Source organism: Lingula anatina, chromosome 2 (genome assembly GCF_051362555.1).
Source record: "Lingula anatina isolate TDL-2025a chromosome 2, LinAna3.0, whole genome shotgun sequence".
In the NCBI taxonomy this organism is placed as follows: domain Eukaryota; kingdom Metazoa; phylum Brachiopoda; class Lingulata; order Lingulida; family Lingulidae; genus Lingula; species Lingula anatina.
This window is the reverse complement of record NC_141768.1, coordinates 48,227,462-48,247,712: the sequence shown is the minus strand read 5'-3', so window position 1 is coordinate 48,247,712 and position 20,251 is coordinate 48,227,462. Positions and strand designations below refer to the sequence as shown.

The 20,251-nt window shown below is 37.4% G+C and overlaps 2 protein-coding genes across 4 annotated transcripts in view; one reads left to right on the top strand and one right to left on the bottom strand.

Moving 5' to 3' along the window:
• LOC106154273 (dynein axonemal heavy chain 6) overlaps positions 1-8,369 on the top strand; it is a 66,879-nt gene extending 58,510 nt beyond the window's left edge. Inside the window, exons 65-79 of the mRNA XM_087004401.1 lie at positions 73-209; positions 591-1,098; positions 1,356-1,592; positions 1,900-2,133; positions 2,514-2,724; positions 3,050-3,152; positions 3,429-3,656; positions 3,870-4,070; positions 4,400-4,593; positions 4,762-4,949; positions 5,146-5,396; positions 5,566-5,809; positions 6,075-6,235; positions 6,590-6,736; positions 7,008-8,369. Coding sequence (XP_086860527.1) covers positions 73-209; positions 591-1,098; positions 1,356-1,592; positions 1,900-2,133; positions 2,514-2,724; positions 3,050-3,152; positions 3,429-3,656; positions 3,870-4,070; positions 4,400-4,593; positions 4,762-4,949; positions 5,146-5,396; positions 5,566-5,809; positions 6,075-6,235; positions 6,590-6,736; positions 7,008-7,253 — 3,290 coding nt within the window. The 3' untranslated portion in view covers positions 7,254-8,369. The remainder of the gene's footprint in view (positions 1-72; positions 210-590; positions 1,099-1,355; positions 1,593-1,899; positions 2,134-2,513; positions 2,725-3,049; positions 3,153-3,428; positions 3,657-3,869; positions 4,071-4,399; positions 4,594-4,761; positions 4,950-5,145; positions 5,397-5,565; positions 5,810-6,074; positions 6,236-6,589; positions 6,737-7,007) is intronic.
• LOC106164782 (uncharacterized) lies at positions 7,915-20,002 on the bottom strand. Of its 3 annotated transcripts, XM_087003079.1 has the most exons (5): positions 18,776-20,002; positions 17,317-17,424; positions 15,110-16,969; positions 9,078-9,185; positions 7,915-8,787 (listed from the first exon to the last, which is right to left on the bottom strand). In XM_087003079.1, exons 3-5 carry the CDS (start codon positions 15,377-15,379, stop codon positions 8,572-8,574), a joined length of 594 nt encoding a protein of 197 aa, XP_086859205.1. In that variant the 5' UTR covers positions 15,380-16,969; positions 17,317-17,424; positions 18,776-20,002; the 3' UTR covers positions 7,915-8,571. The 3 variants fall into 3 exon arrangements, with proteins under 3 accessions (XP_086859205.1, XP_086859206.1, XP_086859208.1); XM_087003080.1 differs by lacking the exon at positions 18,776-20,002 and having other exon boundaries at positions 17,317-18,116; XM_087003082.1 differs by lacking the exons at positions 15,110-16,969; positions 17,317-17,424; positions 18,776-20,002 and adding an exon at positions 13,589-13,995.
• Between the last annotated feature and the right edge of the window lie 249 nt (positions 20,003-20,251).

The window sequence follows — 20,251 nt, the reverse complement described above, 5'->3', positions numbered from 1 at the left end:
TAAAAAAGAATTTTTATAAGAGTTTTACCTTGATAATGTATATAATATCTTAATTGTCTCCCATCTTCTTAGGCCATATCCTAGATGACCAAGACCTAGTGGACACCCTGAAGAAAAGTAAAGTGACCAGTGGTGAAATATCTCAGAGAGTCCAGCAATCAGAGGAGACAGAGAAGAGTTTGAATAAAGCCAGACTCAAGTATTTACCTGTACGTGAAGGATGGGATCTTTGGGTGTTACGTAATGAGATATGAGAAAACAACAATGAAGTGCAAGCTCTTATAGATGTTGAAGTCAAGTTTGATAAATACTTTAGAAAACTTTAATTTTGTTTTATTTTTCTAACTTTTGAAAAATAAAATTTGACTGTCTTCATCCTAGGGATACATATGTATTCTCCTAGATTTTGCTGCTATATGTACATTATTAGTTTTATTATAGTGTTTGGAATTTTACTGTCAGCATGATACAACAACACTGCAGACACATTAGAAATTCAAAGAGAAATACATTTATATGTGTTTTGTTGCAATGGTAAGTTACCTGAAAGCATCAGTTATAATATGACAGGTATCTGTTCTGTTCTCCAGGTAGCCACCAGGGGCGCTGTGCTCTACTTTGCCCTCTCTGACCTGGCCTCCGTGGACGTCATGTACCAGTTCTCCCTGCCCTGGTTCCAGAACATGTTCATCACCTGTATCAGCACCCCTGAGGACCGCCCGTCCTCGGCCGACAGAGCCAGCAGTCACCTGCGTGGCACCCTACGCCCCTCAAGCAGAGGCAGCCCCGACCTGGCCCCCCAAAAGACAGAAAAAGACCCTCCTCTCAGACCCTCGGCTCACGACCTAAACAAACACATGAAGCAGATGATTGACAGGCTGACGTACAGCGTTTACCGGGCAGTATCGGTGGGACTTTTCTCCAATCACCAGCTGATGTTTTCTTTTATGCTGAACACCAGTGTGATGCGGTCCAATGCTAAGTATGGAGACATTGTGAGCCAGATTGGTGTGATAGAAGACACAGAGTGGATGGTGTTCTTACAGGGCTCAGTACTGGCCAGTATGATGGATGAAGACACTCTACAGGCTCATGATGGTAAGTGGTGCTGGAATCTTCCTGTGGAAGGAATTCTTATTAACGCATAGGAGATACTGGTAGGATAGGGAAATTCCATCTTTTGTTGGTTTCTTAGATCTTTTTTATGTGTAAGAGTTTAAGAAGCTACTGAATTTTATGTGGAGTTTTTAAAAACTCAATATTTTGGATATTGATTATCATATCATCACACATTCAATTTCCTGTACTGTGCACTTCTATTATTGATAACCCATCTATTCTCTCCCCCCTCCCAGGTCTGAGTGCCATGCAGCGTCTAGAGTCCCAGTCCCAGGGGGTGGTATTTCAGAGACCGAGATGGGTCACGCCCTCTATGTGGAGAGAGTGTCAGTACATGGAGGCCACTATGCCTGTGTTTGACCACCTGCTCCGTAGCGTTATGAGTAACAGGGTACAGTGGGAGTTGTTCGCCAGGACGGAGGACCCCTATCATATCATGGAGGCTGCCTTTGATCCTGCTGTCATTGCACAAGGTAATGATGGACAGACTTCATAGTTTATACCACTGTCATCAGTTATTCACATTATTGTTTGATAACATTGATGATTAGTTCATTTGAGATTTTTAAATTCCATATGGGGTTGGTATAAAAATAGTGGCCTTTAATAACCAAATATCAATCAACTTATATAAAGTGTTTGTCTATCATCTCATTAATGGGAACTTGTTAACATTGCCTTTTACAGTAATTAAAGTACTTAAATTAAAGTACTGGTGATACCCTTGCATAAGACAATTATCTTTGAAGATTTAAGATCGTTTACATTTATTTCTCTTAGGTGAAGAAAACATCAACCACATGTACAAGGAAATATTCCACTGGGAAAATCTAAGCAGGTTTCAGAGACTAATACTTATTAAAACACTAAGACCTGAAACCTTGGTAGCATCTGTCCGCATGTTTGTCAATGACCAGATGGGGTCCAAGTTCCTGTCCACTGGCGCCTTTGATCTCAGAGAGGTGTTTGAGGAATCGTCTGCTAAGACTCCACTCATCTTTATACTGTCTCCAGGTAAATCTCTTTGTAGAAGTGGATTTTGTCACTAAATGTTGCCAGGAGTATTTTATAACAACTTACAATTTTTCATGGTCCGTCTTTTGCAATATAGTTACATATATGTATGATTTGAAACATAACTGGGCAAAAAGATAAAAAGTTAATACAGCAGCATTTATTTCCATATATTTCACATGTTTATATTTATAACAAAAAAGCAGCACATTTCATATAGAATGGTGGGATTAGAATAAGCAATGTTAAAGTCAGTTTTATCAAAGTTTATTCAATACATGATAAATGTTATAAATGTTGTATCAAACTATTAACCTGGTCTGAGTAAATATCAATAAGCAGTGCAAGCGCCTGACACTTACTCTTATTCTCATTCCCAGGCTCAGACCCCGGGGGTCAGCTACTGAGGTTTGCTAAAGAACTGAGGGGGAGTACCCTGCATCTGGACATGATCTCCCTGGGGAGGGGGCAGGGCCCCAAGGCAGAGGAACTCATCTCCAAGGCTCAGATCTTGAAGGGAAGATGGGTGTTTTTGCAGAATTGCCACCTTGCAGCTTCCTGGATGCCTAAACTACAGGAAATAGTGGACAAGTAAGAGACTAATTATAATAATGATTATAATAGTAATGTTATGTAATGATATAAGAGCTCTCTCTAACACTAGATCACTCTTCCTATTAAAGTAGTTTATGTATTTCTCACATAGATCCATGGTTTAATAGCAGTCAGTCAAATAAATGTGCCTTTAAAAAATTAACACACAATTGTTTCAAGACAAACAAGACAGATTATTTTTACTTCATCTGCTTTACTTAATCACTTTCATTTATCATCTCAAAAATTTCATTTGAGTTGAAGTAACAGGTATATTAATTTGATGATCATCTATATACTTGCGTGTAATATTGTTTCCTAGTTTCAACAAGCCAAAAGCTGATGTGGATCCCCAGTTCCGTCTGTGGTTGAGTTCCAAACCAGACCCCTCCTTCCCCATCTCTATACTACAGACTGGGTTCAAGGTATGTGATACTGCCACATGGGTCTCTGCCACATTATGATCAATATTTGTTTTATAAATATCCTTAGCAGTTTATATGCATATAGATCAAACACAGTACCCTTTTGGTTGCAGTATATTGTTTTATTTAAAGAATTAAGAGACATAATTAAGCAAATTCCTGATAATTCATATACTACCCAAGTAAGCACAAATCATCTGGTGTCTTACCAGACAGTTAAAGCACTTCCAAGCACTGCATGTTTTATGCCAATTATTACTGTTGCCTTGTTTTCAGATGACTGTGGAGTCTCCACAAGGTCTGAAAGCCAACCTAGCCCGGTCATTTGGCACTGGCGGAACAGGTGCTGTTAGTGAGAAACTGTACGATGACGTGGACAAGGAGGCGTCATGGCGGAACCTGTTGTTTGGTCTGTGTTTCTTTAATGCTGTGATACACGAAAGGAAGAAATATGGAGCCTTGGGGTGGAATATTCCATATGAGTTTAATGATTCTGATTTAGAGGTGAGTTGAGCTAAATTAGAGTACTGTATGCACAATATGTAAAGCTTTTAAAGGCATCAATTTCATTTGTGATTCAGAAATGTAAGTACATATGGAGCTAATATTAATGTAACTACTAGTTTTTTTTTTTTTTTTTTTGGTAGCCCCCTTTATATTTTCTCTATATAATCTGAAATCTATCATGCACTGTTAATACACAATCACAAATTTCAGGTGTCAATTCTTCAACTGGACCTGCTGCTGGGGATGGAGGGGGAGGGGTTGCCCTGGGCCGCCCTGCGTTATTTGACCGGAGAGGTCACTTATGGTGGGAGAGTGACAGATGACTGGGACAGACGATGTCTACACAGTCTTCTACGCAGATTCTACTGTGCTGAGGCCCTGGAACCTGGATATACATATTCACCAGATGAGGTTTGTGTTCTGTTGCCATGCCTGGTGTATAATAACTGATGGATTGGATTCAGTGAAGTAGTTGTTATTTTTATTATACTTGAAATAAAGTAAGGGTTACTGACATAATGCTGTATATTCTGATTTTTAAAATTATCTAAAAAGAGAGCATCCCAATAGTTTTCAAGTATGACATTAGAAAAAAAATAATAACATTTGAATTAGCTCTACGGTAATTCTATATATTATATTGCTTTTTTGATTAATTTCTGTTTCTTGTCAGATTATAACTGTAACCATTATTTGTGTTACTAAGATGCCCATTTACTGTGTATATGTTACCTTTCCAGGTATACCACCCTCTGCCTCCAAGCTTTACCTTCTCAGAGGTGAAGCAGTACATCGATGGCCTCCCCCCTGTGGACTCCCCCGAGGTGTTTGGGATGAACCAGAATGCCGAGAAAGCTTACCTGGAGAGTCAGGCCAAAGAACTGGTGGACACCATTATAAGTCTACAGCCCAGGCTGTCTGGAGGGATGATAGGGTACCAGTTCCTAGATAGAAAATATCTGAATCAACATATCCCTTAACAGTCATTGAGTTTGATAAAACAAGTTATATCCACTAAATTAACATAAACAGTTGTATTTGGCGATTTGAAAAAGTTGCTTCACTCTTCATAATTCAATACAAACACTTATATATCTGACAGGTCCAACAAGAGTAGTGATGAGCTTGTCCTAGAGATGGCAGCAGATGTCATGAGGAGCCTGCCAGAGACAATGGAGGACGTGGAAGAGGAAGAGGAGGAGAAGCAGACGTCAACCAGCAAGAGAGATATGTTTCATTGTTTGTCTGATGTCTTCAAAGTGGCTGCAGTGCCAGGAGAAAAACGAGCAAGTACGTATGACCAAAAAATGTAAAGAATTAATCCATATTATGCCAGTCTTTTGCTTGTATCAGCTTGTGCAAATTATTTCAGTTGGATTTGCACCAATTGTCAGAGTCATTTGGGTTAAACATCCATATTGAATACACTTATATTTGTCTCAAATATTCAGCATGTACCTATGCTCTGATACTATTTGCCTGATAGGAAGCCACGCCCCCACCCCAGTGGCAGACGGCCCCTCTCACCCAGAGCTGGAGGCCCTGCAGCCAATCTTCCAGTCTGCTCTGGTCACTGTCCTGCGCCAGGAGATCGACAGGTTCAACAACCTCCTTGAAATCATCCACAAGTCCCTGCGCGAGCTGTGCCGTGCCGTTAAGGGCGAGATTGTGATGTCAGAGCCACTAGAGGAGGCTTATAACGCCATGTTGACACAGAAAGTACCAGCTCAGTGGAAGGTTAGTTATGATATATTATAGGCTCTGAATCTCTGGAAGAGACAAAAAATGCTATATTAACCAAGAATTGACCAGTAAGAATTCAGTAGATGTGTATTAACATAATGTACATGATTGGTTTGTTATATGTATATTATATATATCATTTATGTAATCTGTGTGTTTTCAGCAAGCTGCCTATGAAAGTTGTAAACCTCTGGGCTCCTGGGTGAAGGATTTAATCCAGAGGGTGGACTTCTTTGCCAGTTGGTCAGACCTTGTAGTAGAAGCTGCTAACAGGGTGGTCAGACCCCCTCCTCCCCCACAGCCCATGTCCAGGGGGCAAACACAGGTGGATGCCCATGACCTCATCAAGACAGAGGCCAGAGAGACTCCCAGGAGCTTCTGGTTGCCTGGTTTCTTCTTCCCTCAAGGTATTACAAGGTTTCAGGGAGAAGTAGATGACAAGTATTTGATTATATATCAATACATGTGCATTTTGTCAGAATTTAAAATCAAAACTATTTCAGAGTATTAAGTACAAGGTTATTAAGCTTAACTTGGGACCCTTGAAATATGTTTTTTTTTTGTCTCAACCGACAGTTAGAATTAAAATTACACACTGGGTAATTATCATCTCTCTGATCCTCTAGTTTTAAGAGAAGGATATTATTTTAACAATCTCTGTTCTGTTTCCAGGTTTCCTAACTGGAGTCTTCCAGAATCACGCCAGGAAGCAGGGAGTGTCTGTGGATTCCTTGATGTTCCAGTTTGAGGTGATCAACACCAACCCACATGATAACGAGGAGAGCCTGAATGATGTGAAGCAGAAGATTCCTGTCAGGGACTGGGGGTTTAAGGTGAGATATGGGGTGGGGGTTTAAAGTGAGATATGGGGGTGGGGGTTCATGGTGAGATATGAGGGTGGGGGGTTCAAAGTAAGACAGGGGGGTCGGGGTTCAAGGTGAGATATTGGGGGGTTCAAGATCAGGTATGGAGTGTGGGAGAAGTAGTAGAATGATTCAGAATATTGAAGGCATTTCAAAAAGTATATAAAATAACCAAAAAGACTATACTATACTATATTATATTATATAATATTATATTATATTATATTATATTATATTATATTATATTATATTATATTATATTCATTTTAGAATTAAAAATTACGTTTTATTCTTCATCACAGTGTACAATATTTTACATTCCAGGGTCCTCCTCCACCAAAGGAAGGGGTTCTTGTGTTTGGGTTGTACCTGGATGGTGCCAGGTGGGACCCTAGCAACCACTCTGTGATGGACTCTCTGCCAGGACAGAGGTTCTGTAGACTACCAGAGATACATTTTCTACCTGCTCAGGTAACTCGTGTGACTCATCTTTTAAATATAGCTGTATGAATTTTCTTTATGTCCTTAGTTTGTATTTATTTGCTTTTGTAAACATTTTCTTCTCTATTTTTTAGCTGCATTTTGCACTCTCAGGGCACTAAAAAAAAACGTCAATCGGATCGTTTTTCCAAATTTAGATTGCTGTGTTAAGCTTTGGAACTGTGCCAATGTGCTGAATATCTCGTCACATTAAAGTGTATCGTAGTAATAACTGAGGCATTGTGGTCCTGTTTACTTTCAGATCTCCACTACAGTTCCTGTTCAACAGACTGACTCACCAGTCGACAATGCCTTCAAAACGAAAGAGGAAGATCCTGAGAAGAAATCCTACGAATGTCCGCTGTATCGTACCTCAGCCAGGGCGGGAACGCTGTCCTCAACTGGTCACTCCACAAACTTTGTGACCACCGTCCATCTCCCCACAGACCACTCCCCAGAATTCTGGGTAACCAGGGGGGTGGCTCTTCTCTGTCAACTAGATGATTAATATAAGTGCCATCAAAATGATGAAATGTCCAACCCAATCAGTACCATGACATTGACAGCTGTGGAGTGCCTTCATGAGGCTTGGCAAAAAGTTTTAATTAATAGGAACAACAGTGGCTGCTTTTACATGTATAGAACAGTTAAAATGAACAAATAGCACTTGGTAACAATTATATCACAAACCCTGTGCTTTCACTTGGTTGCCTTATATAATTATATGCAGCTATTTTTCTGATTTCTGTATTTATTCTATTTATTAGTGCTTTACTCATAGCTCTATGACTATACAGACATGTTGATGGTCACAAGATGTTGCTATGTCACCCTGACTTTTAATAGGTATAAATATTTTGAAATATTGATTCAGGAGATGGTGGGTGGGTGGTTTGTATATCACATTCCAAGCAGAAATACATGGAGTAAAAATAGGATCACTGTTTAAAATGTATATAAGGTTATTATAAGTGTGATATTGCACGTGTACAGCAATGTGATAGAAGTGAAATATGTCTAATATTCTTTAGAGAATCACTAGTTATTATTCACACATGTGCAAGTGTAACTTGCAGTTTCCTCCGCCCACATTTCAAAGTGCACACAATCTGCTGATAAACACATCCGTCCTAAGAAAAGGTGTTTTAGATAACACTGAGTCAAACACATTCTGTTAAAGATTGTTTATTCATATCTTTTTTATAGTATGTTTTTTTATGTTTTATTATTTTAAACACCCTCTATGCATTTTATGATCACTTACTACTTACCTATGCCCATTACTCCCAGTGGTGAAGTACTAGTATATGTTAATATATTTTACAAGATTTGTATTTTTGTTGGTTTAAAACATAAATGAAGATTTTTATCAAGATCAGTAGTTTGTTTTTTTTTATCAGATATCATAAATAGATAATGCAAAATATTATTTTGAGGATAGGTGATATTTACTGTGTTTTTATCTGTGATACGTTATTTATATAAAGCATATCAGTCAAATTTTCATGAAAAAAAATGTGTGAAAATGTGTGAAAATGATTAATTTTTTCACGATGAGAATTATGTAAAAATCAGTGTGAATTATTTTAAATATAATTTCCTGAATATAAACTGCATAAGTGAATATTGGTGTTTCAATGTTTTTTAACCTAATCAAATGAATATATGCACACATGCACCCATGCACGCACGCTCACAGTGAGAAGTTTTTCTCAAAGCTCTAAATCTTGTACCATATTCAGACAATGTCTCCAAATGTCCATTTAAATACAAAATGACATTAAGCCCCCTATGCCAACCCCACCCCACTGAAACCACCTTCTAGATTATGTAACCTTTTTATCTTTTTTGGGGCAGGGAGTGTTCGTTTTGTCTGTTATGATGATAATGACTCCTCTTGAATTGTCTGCCGGTCGATTTAAATGTCTTTTGCAAACTTTGAGGTGCGCTTTTAAAGTTTCTTCAAGTCGTTTCCTTTCTTCCTTTAGCTTTAAGTTAGTGTACTGTAGTACAGTGTTTTTGCTTTGTAGATCTTCAGTAAGCTGAAATGAAAACAACGCAAAAATTGAGAAAAACTCTGTAGTAAAAATGAATACAAAAAAGATTTTAAATATTGAAACGACAGTATTCTAGATATGATATTCTCCTATCAATTATCTGGATAACAGCAGAATACTTCAGTGAAATATCGACCAAAGCACACCCTTCCCATCTAGCATAAAGCGTCCTTGATGTCCTCTTGTAACTCTTAGTTAATGGAGAAGTGTCGTTAGAGGTCGTTTACGTAAGCGGAGCATGGCAACATATTTACACCATGTTAATCCTAACCCACCTTGATAAGGCGCCGCATTTTCTCTCGCTTTCTTTGCCGACATTTAACAGCCGCCAGTCTGTTTCTCTGCCGCTTGCTGATGCGCTGTTTTTCTTCTTCGGGTGACAACTAAATACAAAAGAAAAGTTTATCAATATTCTATCATTGTGGCATAGCAACATCATGAACATGCAAAGATAGGCAGAAATAACTTCACTTGGCAGAATGTTTTAAGAAGATGAAATCTAGAGTTCCACAGGAAGACGAGTTGGGTCTGTTGTTCTTTATCTGTGAAATAATAACCATCTCCCAAAATGCATTAACTTTCTTATCTGAATCTTCTCGTTATATCTTACAAGAAAATTCCAAGATGACTTAAATCCTCCAAGAGAATGGGCCTGCCACTGGAGTATGCAATTCAATGCCAAAATACGAAACATATTTCGTTCGCGTAGTCTCTTACAACATCAGGGGCGGATCCAGTCTTCCAAATTATCTTTATTAATCCATCCTCCTTTTTGACCGTCTTCCAACAGAAAAAAATTAGATACCCGCCAATGTAAACCAGAAGACCTAACACCAGCCTAACACCAGGTTTTTCTGTTATCTAATAACGCTATCAGTATTTGAGCAAGTGCCACACAACTCATACTTTGGGATCTAAATTTCAATCGATTTTAAATGGATTGGACACATAAATAACATTAAAATTCGTGTTGAAGATTCATTCAACGGCATCTAGAGCTGTGAGCAATCGTGTAAAATGATGCATACATCAAAATCAGGGGCGGATTGAGACCGTCTTCTGGGTCAGATTTTCAAGTTTACGTTGACGAGCATCTAATTTTTTTCTGACAGAAGATGGTCAAAAATGCATGATGGATCAACAAAGATAATTTGGAAGACTGTCAGAAAATAGCTCTGGATCCGCCCCTGCATTTCACGAAGATGTTTGCGACAGCATCTCCTAGAACTGTGAGCAACCGTGCAAAAGATGCATGTACATTTCACCAGGCAGATCTACTTGTAGGCCTACATGTACATGTATACTCGACTGCAGTGCTGTGTGGGATCAAAACGTTCCGTTTAATATTGATTATGTTACTAAAAACTAGAAGACATACAAAATACAAGCAGTTCGCTTTCTTACAGGTGATTACTAATCTAAACACCCCGGGTCAGGTACCTAAATGCTGCATGACAATGGCCCAGTCAAACTTTAACTAGGGTCAAATTGCAGAGGCTCGAAATCCTGTGGAAAATAATTTACAGCCACTTACCAGCTTACAGAAAACTAGGGAATTTCCTACAATCAAGATCGACAAATATACGGATACAAGATAAAGCATTTTAGAACCGCGAGACAACAAACCCCTATGTAACAAAAAGTACTATGTCATTTAAAGTACCGAAGGCAAAAAATGGTGCAATTGAACGCTGATTAAAAAAAATCCATAGGTGGAACAATATAGCAGACTAAATCATCAGGAAAATGACATCGTGTATACAGACATCTTAGAGGCCTTCAAAGTCAAGCTGATGTGCTATAAATCAGAGAAATTGTCTCTTAGCTGCAACAGCGCCAAGTTCTGTTCCTTCAGCAGAACTATACAGATACATATCTGTGGCCTGAAAGCTGTATGAATGTGTCTATGGCTGCACCGCCGATGTCCTGTATCCGCCAATAATGGCGCCCATATTATATTCGAGAGGGACTAGAGACTGAATACTGAGATGTTCTTGATCATATAACCATGGTGGCTGCGTCTTTTTAAGGTGCAGTTAACCGGCAAGTGTTTTGAAGGGGGGTGGCTGACTCTGGTCCCTGTGTTCCCCAGCACCTCAAGGTACCTTTAATACCCCTATTTCACACAGACCACGAATCCCACGAATCGCTAGGAATTGACAAATTTCAAGATTACTGGTTTAATCGTAATCAGTTCGTGAAGTTCTTAACAGATTCGTATATATTCGTAGTCAGTTCTTGCAATTCTTGATCAATCGGGAATTCGTGGCAAAAAATTTGAGCTGTTCAAAATTTTGGCCACGAACTCCCGATTCCAAAAAATCGTAGTTAATTCGTAGCAAATTCGTATTTCATTCTTAGGCATCGTAACTGAATCGCAATCGATTGGTAGGCATTCGTATGTATTCTTAACTCAAAATCACTTTTATTCGTACCCAATTCGTGCATGCATTCGGCATATGCTTAACTGATTCCTTATTGATTCATAACGTTCCTGCAGTATTCGTAATGGATTCTTGTAAATCGTAGTGAATTCTTGACAATATTCGTGCGATTCCAGCCGAATCCCACGAATATTCGTAACGTTATCGCACCTGTATCGTAACTGAATCGTAGAGCGTATCACGAATTCTCACGAATCCTGAAATTTGTCAATTCCTGGCGATTCGTCGGATTCGTGGTCTGTGTGAAATAGGGACATAAGTAAGCGGGTTTGGTGCCCTGGTGAACCGATAACCTATGCCGCCTGATTTGATGGAATTCTGAAAATTCACATCTGTTTGAGCAGGGTAAAGTTCGACTATTGAGACAAATGGATCATTGACTAAGGGGATTCCCCATCGGAAATTTTGTTCATCCGAAATAGGCTATTTGTAATGGTACCTGGCGTCCAACCAGTTATTCAAGTTGTACAAGGTGCATTCCAGGTCAACGGTGATGGCACGACTAGGTAGAGTGATATGGGCATAACGCTTAAATATCACAATCTTTCTTCAAACATTCTGTTGGGAAAATATTGCCGAAAAAAGCCATTCTGTGGTCAATTTTGCGATGGTTTCAGACTTAAAAGTCTTATTTTATGGACATTTCCGGGACGTGCCTTATTTTCTTGTTTTATTGGTCTGTATACTGCTTCGTGTTTTGTAACCGGTGAGATGAAAAAATAAAAATATTAAAAATTCAGTGCATACATTAGTTTTCCAATGGACCACACCCTGAATCCACCTGTGGTAGGTAGCCCATGTACATTTTGAACAAAAAAGAAAAAAAAGAAAAAACTAAACAGAAAACAACCTAGAACCTTTCTCTCATGTTTCGGGGCCTTCCCTCTACTTCCGTGCCAACCACCCACCAACCTATATTAGGTAGTGCTAAGGCATTTTGGGACGAGGAGAAGAGAGATGATTGGGCTTTTTCCCCTATGATACAAATTTAGTGACCTTCAGATATCTGCCTGACTTTACCCTGGACAAGCTTCTGATGTCCCCAAAACCCATTAGCTCCAGCGGGGTAAAAGTTCATTGACGGAGGGGGTTCCCCGTCGGAAATTTTGTTGTTCCGCGACGGTCTATTTATATATTTTATCCAACTGTTTTATAAGAGGTTCAAGGGTTGAAATTGTCAAGACACCCTGTGAGGTGATATAAACACAATATGTAACTAAAGCCAACATGCTTAACGGAAATTCCAAAATCTTTAGATCTAAAATCGACTTTAAAAACATGTCGAACATGGAATTTTAATGTAAAGTTTGACATATTTTCATAGATTATTCAATAAAAATGGTGAGGAAGATCCTATCGCAAATATTTCCAAAGATTATACAATAAAAAATGATGGCGAAGATTCTATCGCAAATATATATAGGTGTTAGTTTATCTTTATCCTTGGATTCAAGATTTGTCTAGGGGCTCAAAAACATCTGATTTTTCTGCATAATTTCGACAGCCGTCAGAAAAAACCCAAATAGGCTGTCAACAGGCCAGTATGAAAAATAATAAGGTTAGTAACAATTAAAATGAGAAAAAACTAGTTTCTTCCGTAATCTGTTATTGAGTGGTTGCAGAAATATGAAGCGAAAATAAAATAAATATGCGTAATCAAATTTTTAATTTTTTTTTTTTTTGGTTTTAACTTTCGTTTTTAAGGCTTCATATTACATACGCCCAAATTCTTTTTGGAGCACCTGATGAAGAAGCTAATTCATTGCATTTCAAGCAAACAAATATTTAGAAATAAATTATCACTATTAACGTATCAGTTTCATTTTACACTCATTTATCATTCTGATATTCGTTTGCACCCAATTATTATTTATACAGATTAGATAATACTCAACAAACTTTAACCGATGTAGCTATGATCACAGAATATAATTTCACAAGCAGCGCTTCTCAAAAATTGAACCATTGCCTTATTTTTCATATAAAATGTATCTTTTCTGTAAAATAGAGTGCAAAATTATATAAACTTTGGATTAGTTTTAATTAAAAATTTTCGCAAATTTCCGCAATTATATTTAAAAGTTGAACCAAAACCATGTGTATTGTTGAAACATAAATTAATAGTTTTTACTTTGACTAAAGTAATGATATTGAATCATTTGTCAAACATTTCATAATTAAGATTAACCTTCAGAAATTCGGGAATGGTCTTAATCAAATGTGTTGGTTTATCGCTCATTAAGAAGAAACCATGATAAAAGTAAAAAAATTTTACTAGTTTAAATCTCTTAATTAAATCCGTATCACAGGATGAACATCTGTTCTCTATTTTCAATACCTACCACCTCCGGGCATGGTGCTTTATAGTCAGGTTTGAGGTCACGTTTTCCATTTTTCAAACATCTATGTATTACGGAGTATCGAAGTTCTTGTTTTATTAAAGGACTCAAGTCTCCCTTACTTAAAGCCTCTAAATTTACGTCCGAGAAGTCTGGAATACTTTCATCAAAATCCTCAAAAAGTTCTAATGGATGAGGTGTCCCATTCAAATCATGAGAAGTGTTACACCGTTCAGCTTCCAGAAAAAAGTCCTCGACTTCGGGTTCCATAATTTCAAATCGTAACCCTTTTTAAGAAAATATATTACATTTTTTGCTTTTTTCCCAAATGTCCACTTGGTTTTTGATAATTGGGTTCCCACGGAGATTACGTCGGGAGAACTAGTTTGATTTGTTTAAACTGTGATCATGACACCTGATTTCATCGATCTTCTGCGCCTGCGTATTTGAAAACCCCTTGGGAATTCCCGGCGATAACGTGCAAATATGTTAATACAAATCATGTCAGCTGTATATATTTGTATTTATAAGTAATTTTGTTTAGATTAAAATCATTTGATGTAGTAATAACAATAAAAATGCATATGCGGTACTAAGGTAATGAAAGTAATGAGCTCTGCTTTGGGCAACAAAGGGCATTTTGTGCAGCAGATTTGCTTAACTTTTTCTTTTAAAAAAGCAAGACAGTTCAATGCATAGTGAAAGAGATTTAACTTTGCTAATATATCATTCTTTTTTAATTCGTATCTTGGGGAGAAAAAAAAACATTTATAGGTGGCTGACTAACTAATTGCGATATTCAAATATGCTTTTTTCCAAAAATTGAAAAAGGTATGTTTATCTTAAAAATTACATTTCTCCAGCATCAAGTTTTCTGCCTCACTTTCAAACCACGCCTTTTATGTTTTCTCAAGTTCACAAGTTGTTTTTTAAGCAGCTGGCATAAATTTTCTCAAGCAAGAAAACAAAGGGCATTTTCTGTTCAAAAAGTTCTTTTCAGTAACCTGATTCTGGCGGCCATAATAACGTTACCCGGGTTCATGCATACATAATTAATGGCGAAAAGGGGATTCCCCTTTGGAATTTCCGCACAACGTGACCTAGGTTACAACTATATGCACATAACATATCACAAAGGTCACTTTGAACATGTCATATCTTTCAAAACATTATCGAGCCTTTAACACATATGGCCATATTTTGCAAAAAAGGGCTGAGTGAATGATTGATAATAGTTGCAGCATTTTCCATCATCATCTTACCGCAGCTTAACTCCTATTGGTTAATAATTATTTTACTTCCTTGATGTTTGAATTGAAGGACTCAATTTCAGCGATAAAATTTTATGGGAAAAAAAACCAATAATCGTCCAAGATACTAAAACGCTTTGGTAAAGAGGCAATGACCGATTTATCGAACGTAACCAAGTCATTGTTATGTTGATGATGCAGCACCTGCCGTAGTTGTTTACATAGAGTGTACTTTGTGTTGGAGACGATGCACATCAATATTCCCAATACTTACAGGTTCGTTAATCTCTGTCCTGTATTCTACATGGACATCAGTCTTTCCTGACCTCGCGTTGCGAGCCAAAACCCTCTGCCTTAGTTCTCGCTTCACAGGGTTACTGAGAGCCTTCTCTACATCGTTACTGTTCACTTCCTCTGGGTCAGATGCTGAGAAATCAAAATTGAAATCGGTATCAAGGTCCTCTTCAGAAAATGAGAATTCTGCATCCTCTGGTCTTTCATCACTGCCCTGTATTATTTCTTCATGTACGTCAAATATTTCCATATTGCAAAATAAAGGGACATGAAGGGGCGTTGCAATGATCAGTAGTTCGATGTGGACGCATCAGCGGGCCATCAGACGCTGTCTGGGGACACCTCCACATCAGTAGACTACACCCGTCCAATGTTGTCGTGTGTTAAACGCCGTTAACACTGAGTTTTCACTGATTTACTTCTAAACAAGTAATTGAGAAAAACATGATTTTTTCCAGCTCGGCTGCAGCCATGTTACATTGGAACCTGGATGGTATAGGGGAAATCCCCTATTAACAACTTGTACAGTAGGGGATTCCCCTTTCTGCCGTCTTCCAAGATGAAAGCCAAGATATAGCGGCAGTATGTTGTTGATATTCAAAATAGAAATACAAGGACAAAAACATCATTCTCAAAACCCCCAATAATTTAACTTATTTGAAACATACTGTGAAGCATTTTGGAAAAAAGAATGATTAATCGTTTTGGTTTTTGAAAACATATTTAAAAATCAGTGAATTTTAGATATGAAGAATGTTTGAGCTCTCGCCCGTTTTTGTTCTCCCTTGGTTTAACAATGTATTCAGTACTAAAATAAACACCCGATTCCTGTCAGACTGGTTACCTAGCCCCTAGTGGAAACCTGGGTCTCCGCATTCCTCCAGTCTGATGTGTTGTTTTCCTTTACCTTATCATCTCAACGAAAAATTCCCAAATGATTTGTCACTTCTTAAATTTAATTAAATGATAAGGTAAGCAAAAAATGAAAAAAAATGCTTCATCATTATCATTTTGTCAATTAGATAATTGGTTTATTATCTAATGTATTAACTATTTGTTTATCTAAAAGCTATAATTGTTTACTTCAGGATGAAATGAATAAGTTGTAATAACGAATGATTATGTCATGAATATTGTCAACCAATCACATTTATCTAATACTTCATATGAATATACTTTTTTACTACTTTTTTCCATCAGACTGAGCTGGTGAAAATGTACAGAGATAAATGATTATAATAATACAAAAAAAAAAAAAAAAAAAAACTTTTACTCAAATAAATAGCCTCAAAATAACATAAATAGATATGCATCATCTTTACACTTTATATACCTGATATTTTATAATCATATATGTAAACTATGTGCGATAATAACGCCGAGCCAACTGCTCACAGCACTGATCGTACGCTAGCATCATACTATACATGTACCAAGATATCCCCTGATTATTGAATCTTAAGAAATAATCAGTTTGATAATATCTATAAAACCTCAGACAGACAGAATACAGAATGAACATGTATAAAGACGCTACCTATAAGTTCAAAAGAAGTTACCCGAGGGCATCTTTCCTTTCCTTGGCGTGCTACTTTACTATTACAAAACAAAGCAAACAAAACAAAACCTATAACGCTATTCGGGTATTTTGATAAAACATTGGCTCTGAAAACGCACTAAGTCTCAAGTTCAGTTCTTTCGCCATTTAAAATCAACTTGAAATGAGCGGGCATTGAGCCAAATGATTGTCTAGAGCGCGTTGAACCGCGTTCTTTTCCTTCTGCAGCTGTCGTATTTGGTAACGCAGTGAAGTGTTCTGACTTTCAAGATCGTTGTTTTTCTGGAAGATAGAATACTAAGAAGTGATCAGGCATTACAGGCATTATCACAGGTATATAGGTCATCACCTAAGTCATAACGACTTGCATCTTCAAACAGGCAGTATTTGTACAACACTGTAGCGAACAGTGAAGACCATGTTGACACGACGTTCGGCGGCCAGTCCTTATTGAAACTATACTTAAAGGGGGAAGAAGAGCTCATACACCTAAGCAAAAAATTAATTATGGAATTAATTTTATAATATCAAGGCAAGCTATTTGCTTCGTTGACAATATATATTAAAATTGTAAAATAACTGAACATATATGTATTGATTAAAAACAAACTAGTGAGCGTACCGCTTACTTTAACGAGATCCTGAATGGTTTGTTTCTTTTTGTCTCGGCATTTTCTGGCGGCCATTTTGTTTTTCTCACGCCGCGCATCCCTCCGTTCTTGTTCTTCGGGAGATAGCTGATATAAGATACAACAAGTCAACTTTGAAAGATAAAAACATCAGTGCCACACGCAGATTGAATATATTGTGCGAATCATGTAGAGTAACACAATGAGTTGGTAGAACGTGTGGGTGTGGAGGAGAATAAATAAGCATATCTAACATAATCCATCCATGACGCACACCATTACAACACTGTGCATTATAAACCATCCATGCCGAGGGACGGAGCGCCTGGAAAATACGTATTTTAAGTCAAAGTGAAATATCAACGTGTCCACTCTTTTCTATAAAACTTATATGGACTTTCTGCCATGACGTGAACAGCAACAAACAAGACGCCTCAAAGGCACACCGTGAATAAGTCTGGCTACATGTCAAGATCGATGTTTTTGCGGCCGAGATTCCCCTTTTCGACTCAATTAAATATCCAAAAGGTAGGAAAGTGTTGTTGACTGGAGAATGGTTGTTGTCGCTTTCGACGAATCCCGCAGTTTTCACACATGTGTAGCATAATGTAGATTACAATTTGAGCTAATTAACTTAGTTCGTTGTTAGGGCCACTCACTGACGGCTTGATAAGTGCTAGTATTGTTTTACCAAACCAAAGGCTAACCACCAACTAATACCCGTATAAAGGGGAATACCTGGTATCATACTCGTATTTAGTTTGGAAATGATTTTGGAATGCGAAGTTTCGGTTTCTGATTTATACACTCTAAATTGTTTTACCAAACGAACTTTCGGGACTACATGTAGCCATCTAGCTGTCGATGGTTTAAATAATGTAAAATATATATTATTGTTAAGTAAAAGTCTTTTTGTAAAAGTGGGTTATAAACATAAAATGTTATTAATATTATTATTATTATTATTATTATTATTATTATTGTTGTTGTTGTTGTTGTTATTATAGACTGAAAAGTTCTAAAAAAAACTTCAAAAAGGTTAAAAATGTGCGTATAAAATGTAGTGCAAAAATGACTGGAAAAGATATAAACATTTATTGATCTTAATAAAATATCGTTCCGCCAACAGTTAGACAATTTTTACTTGAAATAAATAAATAAATAAATAAATAAATAAATAAATAAATAATAACAATAGAAAAATGTTTAACGTGATACTGATGAATGAAGAGACCTGGATGTGTAAGGCCGAATATTTTTTGGCGTTTTTGAAATATGGAAAAGTTACGTAAATGCCCACAAGATGGAGACATTTATGCTATTCCACATGACGATGAAATAGCAATAAATGACCTGAGCAAAGCATAAAAATGAAATACCGTCTCGGAGTTTTCATTAAAAATAATATACAAATACAAATAATGGATAAAAACTTGCACTAATTGTGCACTGCTCCTACCTCTTCAACTGTTGACTCTTTATATTCTGCCTTCACAGCTCCATTGCATCTTCTTAGTATGCTGTATCTCAGTTCCTCCCTAACAAGTGGGCTCAGATCGCCTTTTACAAGAGCTTCGACATTGGCGTTTTCAAAGTCGGGCAGTTCTGCAGTGCAGTATCTTAAAGCGTCATATTCTTCAAGTGGAAACGCTGAAGGGTCCAGGAAGTTTTCATCGCTCTCTTGTTTGGAGGCAAGCTGCAAGAAGTGTTCCCCTGTGGCTGGTGGGATTTGGTGACAAATTCCAGAACAGATGCTGTTTTCCATGTTTTGTCACCTTTTTAGGGTATATTTGCTTTTAAAGATCTAGTATTCGGTTGACTTAGAGCAGTAATAGTTGCTACAAAGCTCGCGTTGATAAGTGTGGATCTGAAGAATGTCAAAAATTGAAACTTCTTCGTTAAAATGCAGCTTTTATGTACACGAATATCCAAGCCAAACAATTACATATGTGCGATGTAATCTGTCTGATATAGGCCTACTGTGCAGAACGGGGATTTCCATCAGAAACCACCCAACTCCGAGCCAAATAGAAAATGCACGGCCAACCATATGGTATTATTGGTGAGGTATGCTGAGGAATAAACTTTTTAATAACATGAAAAAATTGAATTGTACTTGGCTCTTATCTGCACCATCAACCGCATGGATTTTGTATTATTACTACGCAAAACTTCTCGCTGTTAGGGATACATAACCGTGCACAGAGTAAATAAGCTAGAGAATTATCTGTAAATGTCTAGTGAAAAGATTTTATGTGACCAAGATAGAGGGAAATTGACCTCGTGTATTAGTATTTCTATTGATATAAATGACCACAAATATTTTTCGAATAACAAAACAAATTTGTTTGGTCGTTAAGACGCATTCCACCGATAAAGACATTCGATTCGTTAACATGTTTGGGCGAGTTCAAACTTGCCTTTTGTTTCTTTGTATAATATGTCTTCGAAATTTACCCATTTTAAAAATAGATTCGACGTTGGGTAAGTACACTGCTCTCGTTGGAATGCTGCCACTCAAAACAGCTGTTATCACAATCTTTGAGTACCTGTGATATTATCTCACCTCCCAAACCATCTCTTCTTGATCGGTACGTTTTTCCTGTCACACCACGTAATTTGTGCACTTAGATTCTCGTATTTTAGTGTTCTTGCCCAAATGCACGGCAATGTCTAAATGTTGTTAAACATATACACAACAAAGAAAAGACCTCTCTTAAGAGCAGACCTAAGTTAGACATCGTTTTTTTTAAACTTATCTTCAGCTGTGCACACAGCATCAAACAAAACACTCCTCAGCCAAAAGTATGAATACATTTTAACAAAACGCCAATCACACCTTTGGGTTTTCCTAAACCGCACTTGTGGAAACGTGTGTGTGTATTTGTGGGAGTGAATAGCCGCAGGTGTGGCAGGAAATAGAGGGAGTCGTTGT

Bases quoted from the DNA above. Each gene is read 5' to 3' on its own strand.
- LOC106164782 (XM_087003079.1), bottom strand. From the start codon at position 15,379: ATGGAAATATTTGACGTACATGAAGAAATAATACAGGGCAGTGATGAA. The intron at 9,186-15,109 runs GTAAGTATTGGG...TTTTGTATTTAG, and splicing joins GGACAGAGATTAACGAACCT to TTGTCACCCGAAGAAGAAAA. The intron at 8,788-9,077 runs GTGGGTTAGGAT...TTTTCATTTCAG, and splicing joins AAATGCGGCGCCTTATCAAG to CTTACTGAAGATCTACAAAG.